This window comes from Sciurus vulgaris (assembly GCF_902686455.1).
Source record: "Sciurus vulgaris genome assembly, chromosome: 15".
NCBI classification, from domain to species: domain Eukaryota; kingdom Metazoa; phylum Chordata; class Mammalia; order Rodentia; family Sciuridae; genus Sciurus; species Sciurus vulgaris.
In genome coordinates, this window is record NC_136476.1 from 10,397,143 (window position 1) to 10,420,148 (window position 23,006).

The 23,006-nt window shown below is 37.9% G+C and overlaps 1 protein-coding gene across 2 annotated transcripts in view; it reads left to right on the forward strand.

Annotated features, from left to right (window-relative positions):
• The window catches only part of LOC306644819 (guanine nucleotide-binding protein G(q) subunit alpha), a 273,199-nt gene extending 250,590 nt beyond the window's left edge, over nucleotides 1-22,609 (forward strand). For both annotated transcript variants that reach the window (XM_079112105.1, XM_079112106.1), the window contains exons 6-7: nucleotides 16,350-16,503; nucleotides 22,051-22,609. In XM_079112105.1, the coding sequence (XP_078968231.1) occupies nucleotides 16,350-16,503; nucleotides 22,051-22,241 (345 nt within the window). In that variant the 3' untranslated portion in view covers nucleotides 22,242-22,609. The remainder of the gene's footprint in view (nucleotides 1-16,349; nucleotides 16,504-22,050) is intronic.
• The last annotated feature ends 397 nt before the right edge of the window (nucleotides 22,610-23,006 follow it).

Below are 23,006 nucleotides of genomic sequence, written 5' to 3' on the forward strand. Positions count from 1 at the left end.
CATACTCTACCTTTGCTATTCTCAAATTCAGGTAACTCCTGCCAGCAGCTTTCTTTGTATCTTCCCAAAGTTTTATTTTCTATGTATGAACCAGTACATCTTTTTTTCAAGTTTGGACTTTTTAACTTGTACTTTTAATCAAATAATGGTTTACAAGGCCAAATAACACATAGACTTATAATTTCAAAAACAATATACTTCCTCAGCCACTACTGTCCTGGTAGCCAGAGGTACTCTCATATTCTTGCCATTATTTCCGTCTTGTCTGTTAATGTTGTGTTTATACTATTATTTTTTGATTTGACAGTACTTTGGCAAGTATTGTCTTATATTATGATGAATTAAAATAATGCTAACTCAGTTGTCTTTCTACCATTCTTTTGACAGGGTTAAGTCGAAATTTTTCTGTAATTCGGTGTTTACATTCTGTGACTACCCAAATGTTCATTGATGAGCCGAGTGATAAATTTTGATTTTATTCATTTTCTGTTCAGCTTTTTTCCCTCTGGGGCTAGTACTTGTTTTTATTTTCCTTCTTTGATGGTTCACAGTGTGTCTCTCTGACTGATTCTTTTTCAGTTCACCACCAAATCCATGAAATCTTTTAAGACAGTCAACATATCAGGTAATATATCAGTTCTTTTCTTTTTTTCTCTCTCTTTCTCTCTCTCTCTCTTTTTTTTTTTTTTTTTTTTTTTTTTCTTTCTTTTTTAAATTGGAGATCTCCCTTCTGGAAACCTTTTCTTCCTCTTCTTATCAGAACAGGGTGTTCTGCAACTTATACAGTTCTCATCCTGGGACCTTCCTTCCCCCCCTTCCTGGCCGTTCACTTGATTTCTTTCCTGTGTTGAGTTCTCTGGTTCCAGATCCTATCTTGTCTTCTTGGTTCATTTCCTTATTTTACTAGGGCATATCCTCCTGTGACTTTCTGAGTAAGGGGTTTGGAAATTTAAAAATCCCATCCATTTCTAAAAATGTCCATGTTCTGCCCTTGACTTGGTTGATACTCTGCCTGGATATAGAATTCTCAGATGTGAACCATTTGAAAACATTATTCCATTGTCTGCCAATGTTACATTTCAAAATTTCACAACTATTCTGCTGCTTTTATTTTCCATTCTGTGGAATGCTTTAGAATCTGTTATTTATCCTATATGTCTGAAATTTAAGAGAGGATCTGTTTTGGTGTAGATTTTCACCTGCTCTCCCTTGCTGGCCCTTCTGGGGCCCTTAACCTAGAGATTTCATTATAAGAAATTTTCATCTGAAACTTTACTACTCTGTTTTCTTTTACTTTAACTTCTTTTAGCGAAAGGAAGTGTTACCTAGACTGATTATTCCGACCTTTTCTCTCCAATATTCCAGGTTTGTGTGTTTTATTCCCAAATTTCTTAGAGTTATCTTCTGAACCATCTTTGTTTAGCAAGGCCCTAACTGCATACAAACAAACAACAACAACCCCAAAAAAAAAAAACCAAATCCATCAGTCACTAAAGGAACCGTGGTCTTTCCTACCACCAGGGGAGTAGCAGTCTGCATCAGACATAAGCATTGCAGGATGGTCTGTGGTCACCAGTCTGACGCATGTGGTTGTCATGACTTGGTTGTCATCTTCTAGAATATGTCTTCCCCTTTCCTTCCTAACACCCAGAATACCATTTTTTGTACCTAGTAGCTAACACTGATACTCTTGTTTCTTTTTTTGTCTGATTGTTCCACTTAATAATGGAGTCATAGTGCAGATGTTTTAGAAACAAAATTTATTTAAAATATTTAAAAAACATTTAGTAGATTTTTCTCAGAATAAAGAGAAGAAAACTCTTCTCTGCCCACATCATATACAACCACAAGAATGGGAAGTTATACTTTCTGTATTTATGTCAAAATACATTCTACTATCCTGTATAACTAAAAAGAACAAATTTTAAAAAGTCAAAAAGAAAACTCTTCTCTGGAGCATAATATTTAAATTTTCAAACTCAACACTATAATCAGCTGGGGTTTTTTTGTGTGGGTATAATTAATGCTTTTTTGTCAAAAAACAGTAGTTCTTCATAAAATGAAGCAGTGAGTGGAAACGTCTTTCTTATGATCCATCTTATGTACTATGGGAAGAAAGAAAATGGATGATTTTTTTTTCATAAAATTAAGAAAAATGGAAAATAAATTTACAAATTCAGTAAGAATTATGAAAAATGGCAGGAAAAAATTAAACCTCAAAGATATTATAACAAATTTATATGGGAACCTTACTTTAACTATTATTTCTTATTTGTGTGCTTTGTCATACATTATAAATTTTCTAAACATGAATTTTTAGTAAATTTTCTCATTCTTAAATACATGTATAAAAATTAGAATGTTGCCAGTGATTAATATAGTTGGGACAAATATTTAGCTACCTCCTAATTATGTTACTTAACTTGCTGTTTACTAGTCTCCTCACCTAGGGAATAGGAGGCAGATTTCATGTGAAATTCTGTATTGTATGTTTCCAAATGGTTGAAAAAAAGTCAAAGAATAATACTTTGACACATGAAAATTATATGAAATTCAAATCTCAGCATCCAAAATAAAGTACAGCCACACATTTATTTCCAAATTATCTACAGGTGATTTCCTCCTACATCAGCAGAATTAAGTAGTTACAAATGGGACATTATGTGACCCACAGAACCTAAAACGTTAACTATCTGGCCCTTTACGGAAAAGTTTACCACCCTTTTTATATACTAAAATGCTTCAAATAGTATCTTGTGTATATTTACACTAAACAGATGTTATTATTAATATTATTAAGATTTTTGTAAAATAAATAATATTCATGTAGCCAAAAATGCATGTCAGAGTCTTAAAATGTTTCATTATGTGTTGTTCCTGAAAGGAGAAGACTGAACATAAAAGAAAAACTATTACATGACAAATTGTTATTATTTCTAATAACAAGTTGATATTTATTTCTAAATGTAACAGTCTTAGGAATAGTCTAAATAGTCTAAGTGTAACATAATCTTAGGAATACAGTGTACCAAGCTTATTTAAAAGGATTTAAATTCAGAATATTTTATGTATTCTTTATGAGAAAACTTATTTTTTAAAAGAAATTTTTTAGTTGTCAGTGGACCTTTATTTTAAATATTTATTTTTATTTTCATGTGGTGTGAGGTTCAAACCCAGTGCCTCACTCATGCTAGGCAAGCACTCTACTGCTGAGCTACAACCCCAGCCCAAAAACTTATTTTTAGTGGTTCCATTGCCCCTTATGAGAATGATAGAGGCCTTTCTTTTATTTCTGAGAAGGAGGAGTATAGAAGAGACAGAAGCCAAGAAGAGAGGAGAGCAGAGTTTAAGAAAAAGAAATTATGATATGCTGGCTGATAGGAGTTAAAACACCTGGTGGAAATACCAATAGAGCAGTTGAAGGACTTTTTAAGAGTACTGTTGAAGACTCAGTGGAAACTGACCACTTACTACAGTGAGAGGCATTCATCTGCTGGCTGGTCCCGCACCAAGTCCTGAAGTGCACCACACTTACAAACACAGGCACAGATTGGCTTGGTTTTTATACCTCCGTCAGCTGGATGTTAAATGGAGACATCAGGCCCAGGGTTATAAACCCAGAGACAGATTGGACCTTAAGAAGGTTGTTCTCCAAGTATGGGAAGCTTTGGATTTCCACAGTATGCAAAATGATGGTTCAGGCCTGGGCCTCTTGAGAACTCAAGAGAATGGGAAAGCCCGGCCGATGCATAGATTGTACTTCTTCATTTTTTAAATTAGTTCTTTTTAGTTATACATAACAGTAGGATTCATTTTGATATAATTATATAAAGTATGGAATATACTTTATCTTACCTTTTTTTTTTTTTTTTTTTTTTTTTTGCGGTGCTGGGGATCGAACTCAGGGCCTTGCGCTTGCATTTTCTTTGTCCGCTCATCTGTTGAAAGGCACCTAGATTGGCTCCATAGCCTGGCTGTTATGAATTGTGCTGCTATAAACCTTGATGTGGATGTGTTACTAGAGTATGCTGATTCTAAATCATATATTCTAAATCCTTTTCTCAATATATGAGAAGTGGGATAGCTGGGTCATATGGTGGTTCTATTCCTAGTTTTTTGAGGTATCTCCCTATTGGTTACACTAACTTACAATATATGAATACCATTTCCTCCACATCCTGGCCAACATTTATCATTACTTGTATTCTTGATAGCTGCCATTCTGACTGGAGTGAGATGAAATCTCAATGTAGTTTTCTTTTGTTTTTTGTTTTGTACCAGGAATTGAACTTGGGGGCACTCAACCACTGAGCCACACCTCCAGCCCTATTTTGTATTTTAGTGACAGGGTCTCACTGAGTTGCTTAGCACCTTGCTTTTGGTAAGGCTGGCTTTGAACTCTCTGTCCTCCTGCCTCAGCCTCCTGAGCCTCTGGGATTACAGGCGTGTGCCACTGCGCTCAGCCTCAGTGTAGTTTTAATTTGCACTTCTCTAATAGAGATGTTGGACATTCATTGACCATTCATATGTCATCTTTTGAGAAGCATTTAGTTTCTTTCTTTGCCCATTTATTGATCGGGTTTTTTTGTTTTTTTTTTTTTTATTTTTTTGTGGGTTTTTTTTTTTTTTTTTTTTTTTTGGTATTAAGTTTTGAGTTCTTTGTGTATCCTGGATATTAATGCCCTGAGGAAGAAGTGACAAATATTTTATCCCATTGTGTTGGCTCTTTGTGTGTGTGTGTGTATAAATATATATATTATGTATATAATATATATTTATGCATATATATACATTTAGATGTTAATTGACCTCTGTTTTATTAACTTATTTATATGTGGTGCTGAGAATCAAACCTAGTGCCTCACATATGCTAGACAAGTGCTTTACCACTGAGCCACAACCCCAGCCCACATCTGTTGGCCCTTAATGAGATCATCTCTAAGCCAACAGATCTACACCTCCTTTCTTCATAATATTCTTGTCATTTGATCTATTTATCTGCTTGTTGTTGGCCTTCAGTGCCACAATTCCTCTGATTCCCTATCTTATTTCTCCATTTTTACCTGCTGTCTATTCCTTCTTAATGCAAATTCTAGCCATAGATCTGCAGTCTTTGGAGGATAGAAGAAAAGGAATGAGAAACCAAGAGTAAATGAAAAGAACTTCAGTGTGTACAGGACAGGAGAAGGGACACATCAGGCTCAGGGCACCCCACCGAACAAGACTCAAAACTGCCATTCATACAGACCCTAGACAAACCCAGCTCTTACCCTACTGCTGTCACCTCTTCATGTTGGCCAGAGGGTCACACTGACCCATCCATAGAAGTATTCTTAGTCAATAAAGGAAATACTTTACTGAATTGCTTGAAGTTATTTCATTTCATCTATGTTTTCCCTGCACTTAGACCTTTCTGTTTTCAATTGTATATGGTTGGTTTATGTAGATAGGTCAATTCTTCCTGGGTTCTTTTCTGGGTCTCCAGATTTTCTAGCTCAGTTGTAATATCCAAACCTGTTCTATTTTTAATCTCTTATCTCCACAGCCCCAAATTCTGCTTCTGTTTCTCTTTATCCAAAGTCTCCAGCAAATAGGACCAAGTTAAAATTCATCACCTATAGAATCAGAAAATGAACAAGTGAGAAAAAGGACATGCTTTGCTTCTTGCTGTTGGCTTCAGTTCAGTTTAGGACAGTTTACAGTTCATTTCATGGGGGTTTACATTCCCCAAGCTAGCTAGTATAAGAAACTGAACTCGCTGTAAGGAAAGAACCCACTAGGAAACTGAAATTTGATTTTTATAATAAAATAGAACTGTTTTCTAAGTTTAGAAAGGCCTAACTTAGAAATATCAAAACTATTTTAGTCTTAGGCCTAATTTAGAAATATCAAATCTATTTTAATCTTATTTCAAATGCTCTCCAGATAACTTCTTTGAAACATCCCAAATTCAAAATGACAAGTTAGTAAGAAAGACTAAAATAATGATTCATTACTTCAGTGTGCTAATCCAGTTTTTAAAAAACGAGCAATTTTCACAGAAGGCATGAGCAGACAGTCCACAAAAAGAGAAAATACTGCAGGTTAACAAATAAATTGGAAGTGTTCAACTTGACGCTACTTAGAAATTCAAACCTTGACAGTGAACTTCTGTTTTTCTTTCCTTGTGTGTCATTTAATGTGTCATTTCATGCCACGTGTAATTTGATACGAAAAAGATTTTGAAAGGGTAAAACTCCAGCTGGAGAAGGAGTAGTAAAAGGAACAAGTTCACACATCACTATGAGGTGTAGAAAGCTATTTAATCTTTAATCAAGGGCCTTAAAATTCACAAAATGCTTCGAAAGCCTTTTTATATAAGAAATTTCAACTATGAAAATCTTTATTCACAAAGTTGTAAATTGTAGTGCTACTTAAGATAGTACCTCCCAGAGTATTTTACAGTACTATAGTCACACCATAACTTTACAAAGCAATTAGAATATTTATGAATTGTAAAACAGAAAAGTACTTTGACTATAATATAATGTTGAGAGTAAAATACAAGATATAAAATTTTATGTACAGGGCTCATAATTCTTTAAAATCACACTAATATAGTACCTTCAGGCCCAATGTGACTATTGAAGTATTTGCTTTCATTAACTGAAATTAAATAAAATTTTAAAATCATTTCAATTGTGGTAGCCACATTTTAAGTGTTCAGTAGCCACATGTAGCTGTTGTTTTTTGAATTGACAACATAGGTATACAAATAACTGCCCATCATCTCAGACAGCACTCACATAAAATAACCCCTACACTATGCATAGACCAAAGATTGGAAGAAAATAAAATTTAACCAAAAGAAAAAAAAAGTATGTGGACAATTCAACCATGGGAATTTTTCCTTCCTCCTACTCAGCTTTAAAATTTTTCTTGCATGGCCATGTATTAATTTTATAATGGAAGAAAGCATTAACTTTGAGTAGTATTTAATGTAGACACGAATACAAGTATAATTTGGGTAAAGACAATTAAATGTACTCTTCACAATTTAGTTTTTTTTGTTTGTTTGTTTTATTGTATTTTGCTGCTGCTCTTGCTATTATTACTATTCAGTTTGAATCAAAATTTAAGAAACTCAAATTCTTAGGGTGTGGTGTTCCATTGAATTGATGTTCATTTTAAAGAGTTTGTACAAAAACATTTACACATTCTGTTTCTCAAATTGAGTTAGCACTGACTGCAGTGTATTTAATTTTAAATTACCTTTCTGTCATTTCCTTTCATTACTGTTCTTCACAGCTCCAAATGCATAGGCTACCAATAAAGCATTTGTGTCCACCTGACTTGGGCCTTGGAGCCAACATTAAATGCTCTCTGTGTCTGCAGGTGATGCTTAAGAAAGTAAAGACTCTGTGGTGTCTATAGGAATAATTTGTATTGTCCTCTTTGTGATCTGTTTTAAGTTCATTTGAGTCTAGTTCTGGCTAAATGTAACAAAGATTAACTAAGTGGAGTTCAGCCAATGAGCTGCTTTGCAAGCAGATGGTGTAGGATACAGTGGGAACAGATGCTTACCCAACCAAGTTGGGCATTTCAACTCCACATAGTGAGCCCACTGACGTCCATTCAGTCAAGTAGCCACGTTGCACAGGTCTGTGTAGTTGTTTCCTTGGCCTCATCCTTCAATCACTTGTTGGTTGCTGAAATCTTATTCTATAAATCTTACTTATTTGAATGGGACCTAAAACATTTATGATATGTTGGAATTCTGAATAAGGTTATTGTCCTAACTAAACTCTAAGATAAAGCTTTACCTTAATTATGCAAAGTGTCTTTCAATCCCTATTAGTGACAGTGAAAACAAATTATGGCCATCGACTTGGGCAAATTTGAAATACAGGAAGCCCTGCTTTTCATGAGATTCAGTCAAAAAATGACCCCCCACACACCAGGTAAGGGATATTACCTGACCCTAGATATTTAGTGGAATCAGAGACATTACAATCAAAGTGACAGCTTCTGCCATTTAAGTTTGCAGCATGGCACTGGAATTTTTAAAAGGCGATGAGGGCTGGGCATGGTAGCACATGCCTGTAATCCCAGCAACTCTGGGGGCTGAGGCAGGAGGATCATGAGTGCAAAGTCAGCCTCAGCAACTTGGGGAAACCCTAAGCAACTTAGAAGACCCTGTCTCAAAATAAAATGACAAAAAGAACTGGGGATGTGGCTCAGTGGTTAAGTGCCCCTGGGTTCAATTTGTGGTACCAGGAAAAAAAAAAAAAAAAAGGCAGTGGGAGAGTTGCTTTGGTCATAAGACATCATATCAGAGAGCAAAGAGGTGGTGGTCTGCCTCGTGATCAGAAGTGCCCCAATATGATGGCACAGAATAATGGGTATGGATGAAAACAGGAATGGGAGGGAAAATGCATGGGTTGAAAAGTTGATGTCATATATACTTAGCGTGCTAAACATCTATCCCAACTCAGTGAGTAAGGAGTGTCAAGAGAAAAGAGAAGGAATTAAGGAAAGACTTTGGATCACTGATATGTAAGCATGTGGCACTCAGGAGAATTGCTAAGTATAAAGATTGATGTGCTGTGAAATATACTTTGAAAGGAAGATGTTAGTTGGTCACTTGACTGAACTAGAATCCCAGAAAATATTCAAAGAAGGGCCCTCTCTTCTCTAGGTTCTAGGACTGGGTATCCACGTCAGAGGGACGCATATTGTCTTGTTTCCTTTTACTCCTGTTCTGACTCTCCGCTCTCCTCAGATTATCCTCAACCCCCTCCCTCCAATCTAGTCTCTCTTTCCCTCTCTCATGTTTCTCCTATGATACACTCTGGCTTATACCAGTTCATTTTATGAGGGCCTCACTGGTGACCTCATCTTTGCCTAGAAACCTTAGACCCGGAGGTGTCAGGCAAATAAGTTCTATTTCTTTGCTTCTCTAAACATCCTGTGCAAGTAAAATACATGAATCATATGCAGAAACTATAGTATTAAAACCTTCCGGAGCTGTCTTCAAGCCTAGAAAGTATGCCAAATTTGATCTCAAATAATTACTTGCAGTGATTTGCAAGACTAAGAAAATTATCAAGGAAATGATTATGTGTCCAGCTGAGTTTGATGTCCTTATCCTGTCTATTCCTGTTTTCTGATTTGTTTAGCAGAAGTGGGACAGCTAGAAAACTGTCTTTAATTATTTCTCCTTCCAACTGCTCTACTTATCGAATATGTGTATTTTCTTGGTTTGCTCTGGAGTTGAAAATTTTGAGCACTTCTAGAGATTTTGAAGATACTCCCCAATAATACGTGGAGAATCTTAGTAAGAAGCATTCTTCATGTGAGTGACATTAGCAGAGAGCCAGGCGACTTTCCAGTTTCTTATCAATCGACTTAAAGTAATGGGTAGATTAACTATGTGCAATTCCAGAGAATGGGAAGATTTCACTGGCTGTACTGTTTGCCCAGAGACTTGAGGTAAGCAAATGGCCTCACCAAGAAGTTTTTACCTAGTAATTTTGCCATTAGTGATTGTGGCTACCATTGAAAGGCTACGTGTGCCCAGATCATAAGCAAGGTGCTTTGGCGTGCTTTGTCTCATTCTGTCCTCTCAAACCGTGGAAGATACCAGGAGACTGAGGCTCAGAGATGCTCAGCCACTTGCCCAAGTCACACAGTCTTTGAGACACAGCCATGTATCAAATGAGCCCTCTACCTCATAGACATAGCCCTTTACCTCTGGACTCTGCTGCCACGTCAGCATCTTCTCTGCCAGATTATCTGCAGCACGTTTTCAGACAGCAGATTCCTATGAATTCCTGGACTTTTTCCTCTTCCCTCCTCACCTCCTTTTCCCTCTCCACCCCGACCCCCAACAGGAGTTTGGCACAGAGCATGTTTTGAACTCTCCCTGGTGTTGACATCAGATAGGACACATAACAGTGTGATCCTGCTGAAGATACAAAGTCAAATACAGTAAACTAATAAGGAATAATCTGGGGAGGAAAGAAATATGCAAAATACCAGGCTTGCAAATTTTTTTCATCAGGCCTTGGAGTAATTTGCCTTTTGAGTGGTTGCATTTATCTTCCGAGTAGACATAGGCAAATGAAATAAATACCTATCAGAGTTTGTTTCTAATTCCTTATTAAGGATTTGAACTTTTAAAATTATTAAATGTTTGTTAAACTATAAATGATGATTTTGATACAACTAATAGATGACTTCAGCCCTCAGTGATGAGATTTGACAATCTGCATGCTTTTTTCTTCAGTGTCTAGTTTTGCATTTAAGAGCTACTGCATTCGACATCTTTTAGGGAATATGATTCACTGTGGTTCATCAAAGATGCAGGCAGATAGGTGAGGTAAAAGAATTAAGGGTCTCCATCTAAATTTGCTCTTTGTTTTAAAAAAATGAGTGAGCTTTGTGAGAAGAGCATGTGTTTATTGGCAAGCTAATAAGGAGTTGCAGAAGTTATTGAAATGGATGCTCAGTTCTCTAGTTTAATTCTGGCTTTTGACAGAGGGAAGAACCATCTTGACAGAGAGAAGGCTAAAGGAAGATAACCTGTGAGCAAAACTGAGTTCTCTATGGCAGCAGAGCTACAAAATACAGACATAAAACACCCCAGTAGGCCCTTTGGTAATTTTTTATGCAGAGCTTTGGCCCAGACCATAGCCTGAGAAAAGCTATGTTCTAGTTGGGGTCTTGGGTCCCCGTCCACTGGAATCAGAAAAGGTACATTTGCATCTGAGCCAAAGGGAGGGCCAATCATTGCATTTCAGTGTGCCACACTCCAGTGGTCCAGCAGGACTTTCTGATACACTTTCCTGGCATTGAAAACACACAGCAGTGCGGGCTTGACAGGTTGTTTTAGGAGCCACACAGGCTGGGCCCATGTGTTCTTCATGAAACTTAGCATGTTTATGCCATGCCTGCCCCTACCATATGATGCAAATAAAGAAGAAATATTTCCTATTCTCAGCACAGTTTTTCTTATTTAATGCACAAGTTCCAGAGATCAGAAGCCCTGGCAAACCTTTTCATTCAGAATTTCACAGGTCCCTTCAAAGGGCCATAGATTTGAATTTCCCTTTGCTTTTATTCTTATTTCCTGCTTGTAATCTCACTCATTTGTCAAGATTCAACTCAAAAATGCCCTTGTTTTTAAGTCTTTCCTAACTCACTCCCAGTCCAGTCTTTCCTATGTGACCTCAACCTCCTCTATTACTGCTACAGACCCACCATGTAGACCTGGAGTGACATGTCGGCATGCCTCTCTTTGGTTACAGAACAGGGACTGTATTGTCAACACTCATGCCAAGCTTGCAACAAACATCCCACTGAATGGTGGACAAACCAGACATAACAGAATAGACAGTGGGTAGGAGAGAATGTGAACCCCAGAGTATCAGGAAAGGCTGCTTGGGGAAGTCAGTTTACCTGGGCCTTGATAGATGAGAAGTGGGGTCAGCATCGTAGGCCCAGGTCAGGGAAGTGCAGCCTTGCTTAAATGACAATGGAGAAGAAAGCCTTGGTATAGTGGCTCAATTGAAGGTGTACATGGGTCAGACTGCCAAGCTATGAGTACCAAACTGGAACTTGGGCTTTATACTGTAGGCAGTGTTAGTCAGTCTTGTGTCAGCAGGAGATTGCATTAAACAACAGTAGTTTTTTTGTAGTTAGAACACTTGAGAATTGATTTATTAAAAATTAAAGGTGTAAGAACCTCATTCATGGTTTGATCAGGGCTTTCTGATCAGACTCTTCTCGGGAGGCTATTCATGGGTCACATCTTCCTACTTGGAATTCCATGTAGGGAGCCTGACTATCCTGCCATAGCTAGGGATGGTATCAATGCTTCTTCCTGGTTTAGTGCTTCCCACTTGCTGGTTCCAACCCATGGAACAAGTGACTTACCTCTCAGTGTGGGCTGGATAAGTTTAACATTTCCATGGCCACATTTTTGAGACAGATGACTTAACAGAGAGCAGTTAGACCCCTGTGGTGTCTCACATGCAGCTTGTTCTTTGGTGCTATGACCCCCTTTGGCTTCCCTTCTCTGAGCAGGGCACAGACCCGGCAGGACCTTCTTTGTTATCCCCCCCACACCCCCAATCTTTTCTGTCCCTGCTACAGCTCTCTTGCCAGTGCTGAGGCCATCCCTCATTGGGCTCAGGAGAAGTGATGGGTCCAGTGACAGCAGTTGGAAGTCACCTTGGACCCAGGCATAGTCCAGGCCATCCTGTTAACAGGGAGGCCTGTATTTGGAATAGTAAAGTCTTTACTGGGATCTTCTCGGGTCCTCTTGTACAGGATCCTCTCGGATCCTCTTCCCAGCTATTAAAATCCTAAGAAAAGAGAGTATGAGATTAGTACCACCCCCTCAGACAGCCTAACTTCAAAGTGAAGAAAAAACTCCGTGTTTTTTAACCATTGGTCACACATGTGTCTTGTGCATTGCTTCTTTGTTTTCTTCTTCAAAACCTCATGGCCTGGCAAATTATTAAAGAACAAGTGCCACAGAGTCCCCCAGGACATGCCATTTGCAGAGGAGATTATGCCTCATGCTCTGCATGTTCCACTACCTTGTGAGGCATTGTGCAAATCCATTTAGGATTTAATCCAAGGCTTTGATACAGAGCATATCAGTTTGTAAATATTCTGGGGTTTAGCATAAGGAATTTCTGCAGTTTTCACTGCAGAATGAAAAACATATCACATAGCATGAAGAAAGCATTGTAGCTTTTGCAGAAAAAAAAATGAACCAACATGATTAGAATTGTATTTTAGGACTCAGACACTCGTTGATGTATCAGTGTCAAGTTGAACTGCTTATTAGGAGAATGGGGTAGACCATCACCTTTCTTTTTGTTATCAAGGCTCAGCAAGTTTTCTATACCTTCTACCTCAGGTGGAAGGGTGACTATGGTGGCAGCATCTGTCTTACCCAGGAGCCTTTGAGAAATGCCCATGCTGCCAGTCACAGTGGCAAACACCTATAATCCTAGTGCCTTGGGAGGCCAAGGCAGGAGGATCACAAGTTCCAGCTAACCTGAGACCCAGTCTCAAAATTCAAAATTTCAAAAAAAAAAAAGGACTAGGGATATAGCTCAATGGCAAAGCACACCCTTGGTTCAATCACAAGTACTGAAAAAGAAGAAAAAAGAAAAATGCTGTAAGAATCCTTGTTTTAACAGGATCCCCAGGTGATTCAAAATGACATTTGGCAAAGCCGGTCTTTAGCGTAGTGCCTCACAAAGACCAGTGGCCATCAGCATCACCTGCAGGGCTGGTAAAATCACCAGATCCTGGACCACCTTCGGAAGGTCCATTTTATAGGGCTGATTAAAGGCTGCTTGATGCTGATGCCACTAGCAGTTGTCCCCCTTTTCTCTGTAGCTTTCTTCCAGTATTCTCTAGCCCCAGTCTACCCAGCACATGGTGAAGAGGAAAATATCCTGGAGTAATCTCCAAGTACATGCCTGGCTACAGCAGGTGGGAAGCAGACTTTGCCTCCAGGGTGGCCTTGGGCACAGCTGCACTGAACACCCAGCCTCACAAAGCCCCTACGTCGTTTGTCTCTGGGGCACAGTGCTGGGCTCAGGAGAGATTTTCCTGGCCACTGTCCTACAAGCTAGTGCAAGTCCACCTTCCAACCAACCCCACTAGAGACTGACTTAATCAGAGACTTCGGCACCTTCTTTTGTATTGATGCAGTCAGGACCCCTGTCCCTGCCTTGCCTAGGGTCCAGCCACTTACCCTGGAAGGATTCTAGCAAAAGGTAGAGTGGGCCTTTCCCCTGGGAGCCCATCACCCACTTCTGGAGGCTCGATACAGTGACGAGTCTTTCTATGGGGACTCACTGTAGATGCCAGGGTGTGCACACCACCGTTTAAACCAGGTTTCTTCAAAGCCTGCAAAACAGCTATCTAGAATTTCTTTAGCCATAAGAAAAAAAGGAATATTAACTCTCCCATCAGCGGGGTCACTGTCTAATTTCCTTTAGATGATTCTTCTTAATTAGTTCAATTATTAGGGGCTTTGTTCTTCTTCATTACCAAAATATTCAGCCAATAAAACCTGAAGCTAATAGGTATCATTTGTCAGATAATATCATTTCCATGCCTTAAAATTTTACCACTGGTTGTGATGACCAGTAAAAGATATATAGAGAGTAAAAACATATTTAAAGGCTATGTCTGGGCTGGGGTTGTAGCTCAGTGATAAGAGCACTTGCCTAGCACATGTGAGGCACTGGGTTTGATCTGCAGCACCACATAAAAAATTTAAAAATAAATTAAATAAAGGTATTGTGTCAAAAGTCACATTGTATCATTTTTAAAAAGGCTATGCTTGTCACTTATGTAAAATAGAAATATATTCAGGGAGATAAGCCTGTCCCTTGAGCCATGAAGCAACCTTTCACTACATCAGCACACTTGTTTCATCAGGTTTAATCATTTAAGCAATCACGGACACAAAGTCAAAAGTTCGAAGAAATTGGTGACAATCAACTTTACTTATTTTTGTAAGGTGCTGTGTTGAAAAAGTGTGCCTGTTTATCTTGATTTAAATTGGCATGCTTTACAGGAAAAATGAGTAAGACATAGTATTTGGAAAATTGAACTTGGTGAATGAATTTCCCAGAGGTTTCCTAGAAGACAGAGAGTCAGAGGATATGTGGGTCCTTGTAGCCCTGCACTATGAAAGTTGGGACACATCGTTCAGTAGAAGGGAAAAATCTGAGCAGAAAATAGCAATAGCCCAAGCTCCCAGTCTTAATGGTCATCCCTGAAATATCATTCATTCATTCCCTTATACAAATTGGAAGGGGAATGTGTCCAGTATTTTGTATAACAAAAACTAGATGAACAGAACTCAAAGTAGCTTAAAACAGAAAAGATACTTACCGACTAATATTACTAGAAAATCCAAAGACAAGACTAGGTCTATATGGGCTGTTAGAATCAGGTGAGCAGGACCAGCTTAGAAAAAACTGATCTCTCAGTTTCAATGTGGCTTCTGAGACTGTGTCACTTTCTTCCATGTCCTCCAGGAAGGCAGAGTTCTCTGTTCCACAGTTCCCAGCAAAAGTCTGAGAGTTGACTGGCCCAATGGGAGGGGAGCTTCTTGTGCCATAGGCCTGGGCTCTGACCCAGACCTGAACCAGCCCACAAGGCAGGGGACTCAGTACTTCGGCTTAAACTGCAGAGCCACCTTCAGCAGGAGATGTGGACTCTGTTCCAGACAGTCTTTTTCATTTCTGAGAAAGCTCAGTCATCACATGTAGAACAAAGGAAGGTGATTGGGAAGGGCAGTCTTAACAGTGTATCCAGGAGGAGGCATGTCCATACATCATGGCTCTTAAATCCTCAGAGAAAGAGGAATTCCCCAAACCTATGCCCAGAGGGTGGGAATGATGTAGGTGAATGTGTCTGAGAGGAAGAATGGTAAGCAGATTAGCAAGAAGCTGTGAGGCTCACTAGCTTTTGGCTGGTGGTCTCCTAAGAGTGCTTTGACTCAGAAGTAGCCTTGATGAGGATCTTCATTTCTACAGAGCAGACTAATTTCCTTAAGTATTCATTTAAGGTTTCTATTACCAATGTAAACTTTAAAGTATAACCTCAGGTAAAGACACTAAAAGTATGAAATATTAAGACTTGTAGTTCCAGGTGATTCTTGTGTGCATCTCCACAATTGTGTACAAAAATTATAGTGAAACATAAAGAGAAAATATGGTGCATTGATAAACAGGAAATGTATCATGTTAAAATATTTTCTCCATGTGTTACTTATTAAGGGAGATGTAGGTGTATATTTTCATGCATGTGTATACACACACATATATGTAAATATATATAATTCTAGTAGGAATAATTTAGAAATACAGATGTGCTTGGGCAAAGAAGGAACTTTGTTTTGAATGTTTTAAATAAATTGTGAGGCTTCAAATAAATATAGTTTAGGAAATGCAAAATCAAGCCTGGTATTTAGTTCTAAATTCAGATCTTAAGTATTGGGTCACGAATGAATAAATGTTGGTGAAAATTTATGACTACATATCAGATACAACATGATTATCTAGACTTTGATTTTCTCTTTCAACCTTAAAAGTTATTTCACCAGATATTGTTACTTTTATTCTCTTCTGCTTGTCAGTCTGAGAGTTGGCATAATGAAAACAGCCAATGTTTGTCACAAACTATTTGCATATAAGTCCTGACAAGCTCATCTCTTGGTTATAAAAATGGGATGTATTCAGAAGATGGGTTGGACTTACGAAATAACAGACTCACAGATTGAGTTGTCACGTAATTCACTCCTTGTTTTTTCTGATTTTTTTTTCCAGAACCGAATGGAAGAAAGCAAAGCACTCTTTAGAACAATTATCACATATCCCTGGTTCCAGAACTCCTCAGTTATTCTGTTCTTAAACAAGAAAGATCTTCTAGAGGAGAAAATTATGTATTCCCACCTAGTTGACTACTTCCCAGAATACGATGGTAAGTTGACCTTGTTCAGGCAGCTGGTAGCTGAGGATGAGTAGTGTCTGCCAGTACCCAGGCAAGACTTAGCACACTGCTGAGCACTATTGCTGCAGAGCCTGTAATTGTTGAAGTACGAGTTATTGATTGCTCTGTCTTGTAATGACACAACACATTGTGTTCCCTAATACTAAAAGTTACAGATAAAAGAAAACAACTTCTCACATGTTTTAAAATAACCAGATAAGAGGAAGGAGTAATTCAGTAGTTTTGACCAATTATCTCTCAACCATTATAGTTTTCTCTCCTTTCAATTTTTTTATGACCCACCTCTGCCTTTGTCTGGGGCATGAACACAGTTTTTTGGTCAAGAGCCCATATCTGAATCTACCCAAGTTCAAGTCTCAATTCTGACACTTCTTATTTGTAGAACTATAATCAAAGTCACTTGATTTGTTGGGCCTTTGGACCAACAAATTGTTTTACAAACAACAAATTGTTTTACAGACTATAATAAATATCATATATGTGACATTTAGCATGATGCCTTACACAATGAATATTCTGAAAACATTGGTTCTGGGGAACTTCATGGCTAGTGAAGTTCTACCATCTATATAGCAATATTAGCTGTCCTTAAACTCTTGATGTAGCTCTTAGAATCTGTAGTACCCACTTTAGTACTCATATGACTTTGCATTATTTACTTCACTTTTGGAAGTAGCTTTTGCCTTCCACAACTAGACTGAATTAACTCGTGCCCAACCACTCTGAGGAACACTTGTTGATTGATCGGTCAAGTACATGCATGTCCAGCCACTGCCCTGTAAAAGCTTGAGTCTGGATTAGAAGAGGCAAGCTTTGGTCTGCCATCTGTTTTTATGAAGTTTTATTGAGACACACCCACACATATTCCTATGACTCCTTTCACAATGCAACTGCAGAAGTGGGTAATTGTGACAGAGATCAAATGGTCTGCAAATGCCTAAAATATGTAGTCTCAGCCCTTCACAGAGTGTTTGCCAAGCCCTGGTCCAGACAGTAAGAGCATGTGCTTCAAATGTCTCAGAGTTCCAACTGTGCCACTCACTGGTAATGTTGCTTTGGACAAGTTTATTTAACTACTTCTCAGTTTCTTCCTGAGTAAAAAAGGATTGAATGGAGTCATATGTAAATCTCTCAGCACAGAACCTGGCACAGAGAAGAGCCAGACCCCAAAGTACCAATTGTATGTAACAATAGGAGAACAGACTATTTTTAAGTTTACATTATCACCAGAAGATATCTAGATGGACATCAGTTCAACGGTGTATTTGTACTTCTGAAAGTTCCCTGGGAAAAAATTCTTTTAAAACTGAGAATAACTTCAGCTTCATAGCTTTCTATGAAGATACAAACGCACTAACATAGAAGTTTAATCATCTTTTCATCCCACCTGCCTTTGATATAGCGCTGACTCATAAAAGGGAAATATTATATGTTCAATGTTTAATGAGATGTACCCATTTCAAATCTATGTAAGAATCTAAAGGTTTGTGAATTAGAAATATACATGTTTGCAGATGTTACCAAGTATTAGAGATCATGCCCTTTTTTGTTAGTGGTCTGTTCACATCCTTTCTTCATGTACAGGTTTCTTTGTGCTTTGTTGTTCTTTTTAAGATTAATACATTCTCAGTCTAAACAGCATTTTCTCTTTACTCCTTTTCACTTGCCACTATTCTGGAAGCAAGTCCTGATGCCTGAGACTGAATCCTTCACCATTAAATACAAGATTTACCTAACTAATACGGGCGTGAAGCTCATGGTATAGACCTCAACATATGTGCTTTCCTCACAGACCAGAAGGAAAGTTGTCTTAATTTCTTCCCCCCTCAGAATTTGATGAGAATCAGTGCATAGTGACTGCTCCACACAGTACCACACATAGTAACCTTGCCTAGGCTGGCTTGTTTTCCTGATGTGCTTACATAAGGGACAGGTAAGCACTGCCCATCCACTGAGCTTAAATTCCCTGAGACTCAAGCTGCTGAGTGGTGACAGGCAAAGCCACACTACATGGTAGTTGATTGTTCTGCAAGAGAACATTTTCTGTGATGGGTGTTTGCAGAAATGTTTATTTCTCTCTGCCACATCTTCTAATCCCTTTAATCTTTTTTGTCCACTAATCCCCAGATTCCGCATCATTGTGAGCATTTTCCTTCTCATATGTGTCCATTGTGAATGTTTTGAAATCTGATATTTCCTCCTGTTAACCTCCCACAGTATACACATAATCGCCATCGGAAGTGTGGCCACGGAAAAAGAAGACTGTTAGTCTCAAAGCAAACCAGTTGTCCTTTCATGAGCCTCAAAGCCCCTGTTAGACAAGTGAAGACTGAAAAAAATCTAGGCCCACTCTGCAGGGATGTTTTCATAATGAGCATGTTTATAGTATTATAAATTTCACACTTCCACATTTCTGCACTTATAAGGTCTTAATCATAATGAATGCCATTTCTGTATTTCCCTTCTGGATGGGAAATTATGATTTCCACATGGACTTGGATAGCAAAATAATTCATGGAGACTAGAATCCTGTTCCTGCTATGATGGCTAGAATGCTTTCTTTGTAGTTTATGTTTATTCAGTTTATGCTTAGGAACATAACACACTCCAGTGCACCTCAACAAACTTGATTCTAGTTCCAATATTCTCTAGGGTAAATAAAAAAGAAAAAATATATATATAGTTCCTTCCTTCCCAAATAGAATAAGTACAAAATCATGTAGATCAGCCACAAGTCACAGTGTTTTTATGAAAATGACGGACTTCTGCTCCAACAATCTATGAACATTATCCTTCTAATATGTGCTCAATGTGATTGCTTTGAAATCTGAAGATTTCAAATATTAAACATTTAAGTTTTTGTATATTTTTTAGTACTGGTTTGGAACTAGTAAGTTAACTATATAGTACATTGAAAACAGAATATTAAATACTTATATATCCATAAACATTTAAATTATATATAAGTATTATATACAAAATGTTATTTTTAATTAGGGCTTTGTGTGTATGTGAGTGTGTGAGTATGCAAGTACTGGCATGCATGCCATTGAGTTCATCCCTAGTCCTAATTTGGGGCACTTTTTTATTTCATGTGATGCCAGCCTTTGAATTACTTACAGATATTTCAATTCTGAACCTCTGAGTCAAAAACTCAGACATTAGTTTTGTTAACTGTACAAATGAGACAAATCTATTTGTTTTCACTGTTCACTCAGAGTAGTGAGTTCCTTGTGTGAAACACGTTTTGAAGGTGACTGTCTGAAACTTAGGATGCATTTTTTAGAAATGGTGGTCAGGTTCTCAGAGTTCTCAAAGAGTTTTCTTTATCTTAACCAGTAGATAACACGAATATTTATAGAAAAAAACTAAGTTGTGACTCCTAGGAGGGTCTTGCCCAACAGGAAGGAAGGGATCATGAGCATTACTTCCTTCTTGCTGTTAATAGAACTAACTTGCAAAATTTGGGAGAAACACAGACATGTAGTGACACCAAGATGGATATAAGATGTGCTCAGCACTTGAAAGGTGGTTGTGTATTGCTGTTGCTATTAATTTACAACAATAAGTTTTAAAGTAATATATTTATCAGAATTTTAAATAAGCCTTTAAAAACTATTAAGATAAAATTCACACAAGATATAATTAACTCATTCAAAGTATATAATCAATAGCTTTTAGTATATTAATTACTAATTTTTAAATTCTGACCAAATACTATATATATATGTATGTATGGGTGTGATCAAATACTATATATATGTATGTATGTATGTATATTCCCCATCTTAACTAAGATGGCACCAATTACATATACAATACTATGGGAACATTCCAAGGCACCAATTCTATTTATAATGCTATGCAAACATCATCAGTATTCCCAAAATGTTTTCACCACCCTAGTTAAGCAGTAATACCCCATTGCCCTCTCCCTGAGTCTCTGGTAATCCCTATTTCACTTCCTGTCTTTTTGAATCTGCCTATTCAAGGTACCTCTTATAAGAACAGCATTTGTTCTTTTATAGTTTATTTTACTTAGTAAAATATTTTCAAGGTTCATGTATCTTATAGCATTTATCAGAACTGCATTACTTTTTATGGCTGAATAGTATTTCATTGTATGGATATACCCCTTTTAGCTTAACCATTCATCAGCTGATGGACACTTGGGTTGTTTCTCCATATTGGCTGTTATGACTAATACTGCCATAACATTGATCTGTAAGAGACTCTTCTCTCAGTTCCTTTGGCTATGTACCTACAAGTAGAATTTCTGGATCACAAGGGAATTTTCTCTTCAGCCTTTTAAGGAACCACCAAACTATTTTTAACAGTGGTTGCACCATTGTACATACACACCACCAGTGCTGAAGTGTACAAACTTCTCCATATCCTCACCAATAGTTATTATCGAACTTTTAAAAAATTATAACCATTCTAGTAAATGGGAAGGCGATCTCGTGATTTCCCTAGATGAATGACAAAACTAAGCATCTTTTCATGTGTTTCTTGGTCATTTGTATTATAGGCTCTTTTGAAGAAATGTTTATTCAAATCTTTTGCCCATTTTTTTAAATCAGGTTGTCTTTTTGTTGATGTAGCAATTCTTTATATATTCTAGATGCTAAATTCTTACCACAGATATGATTTGCATATATTTTCTCCTGTTTTCTAGGTTGTCTTTTCCTTTTCTTAATAATGTCCCTAGATACACAAATGCTTTTAATTTTGATGAAGTCCAATTAATCTATTTTTTCCTTTGTTGCCTCTGCTTTGGTGTCATATTTTAGAGTCCATTGCATAATTATTTGTCTAAGTTTCTGTCCTGATACATATAACACAGTTCTTATTCAGAGTGTCTACAACAATGCTTGGTACACGAGAGAACCCAGATAAATGTAATAAAGTGCAAGCCAATTTTTTGCTCATCACACATGGTGAACTGAATGCTGTGTAAATGTAGTGTGCTCAGAAACCCCTGAAGTCTATAGAAGTAAGACTGCAAAGGACTATTACAGATGGCCTTGACCATAAGGAACCAGGTGTTCTGAGATTTCAGTCTGAATAACATTAGATAATCCACAATGATGCTGGGTCTTTAGGGGACAGAGTGACAAGAGAGTCTGAGGCAGCTTTTTTGTATGTGCACCTATGTATTAGTTAATTCAGTGTAACAGAAGTAAGCAGTCACTCTCCTTCTGAAGAGTCTGCAGTGGCTCCCTATCAACCAGAAAATCAGAGTGAAAAATAAACACAGCCTAGACTTCAAGTCATCTTCGGTCTGCACCTGTCCACATTTTATGGGTGGGCAGGTGGATGCACAGATGGACAGGCAAGTGATGTAACAACAGATTGCACTCAGTAGTGGTAGGGAACATAATTATAACAGATCACATCTGCAGTGTGGCTTAGTCCTCGTTGGCAATTACACAATAAGTATTTATTGAATGAATGATGGCCAGATGAATTCATGGATCAGCTAACAAACCGTCCCTCTCTGCCCTTGGCCAACAGGACCCCAGAGAGATGCACAGGCAGCTCGAGAATTCATCCTGAAGATGTTCGTGGACCTGAACCCAGACAGTGACAAAATTATCTACTCCCACTTCACGTGCGCCACAGACACCGAGAACATCCGCTTTGTCTTTGCCGCAGTCAAGGACACCATCCTCCAGTTGAACCTGAAGGAGTACAATCTGGTTTAATCGTGCCTCCCAGAAACCTGCCCTTCCCTTCCCTGGTGGGCTATTGAAGATATACAAGAGGGACTGTATTTCTGTGGAAAACAATTTGCATAATACTAATTTATTGCCGTCCTGGACTCTGTGTGAGCGTGTCCACAGAGTTTATAGTAAATATTATGATTTTATTTAAACTATTCAGAGGAAAAACAGAGGATGCTGAAGTACAGTCCCAGCACATTTCCTCTCTATCTTTTTTTTAGGCAAAACCTTGTGACTCAATGTATTTTAAATTCTCAGTCATGCACTCACAAAGATAAGAGTTGTTTCTCTCTTTTTCTCTCTTACTCTCTTTCTTTTCTATTGAGCAAAACAAAACTGATTTCCCCTTTCCTAATCCATACCTCCCTCCTGATTTTTTTTCCCCAGGTTACAATGGCCTTTATCCTAGTTCTATTCTTGGTCAAGTTTTTCTCTCGAATGATACAGTCAGGACAATGTCATTCGATTTAAGCCATCCTACATCAGCTTAACCTAACACTTTGTAGTTTTTGCTGAAGGATTACATGTATTACTACTATGGTTTTCAATGTATTGCTCTGGATACACATCTAGTGTTTCTTTTATATATACATACATACATATATATATATATGTGTGTGTGTGTGTGTGTGTGTGTATATATATTGTCTCGTCTAACTGGACTGGGACAATGGATGCCCATCAAACAGTTAAGCATCATTTCTTTGAGTTTTGACCTTCAGGCATAGTTCATGATTGCTCAGAGAA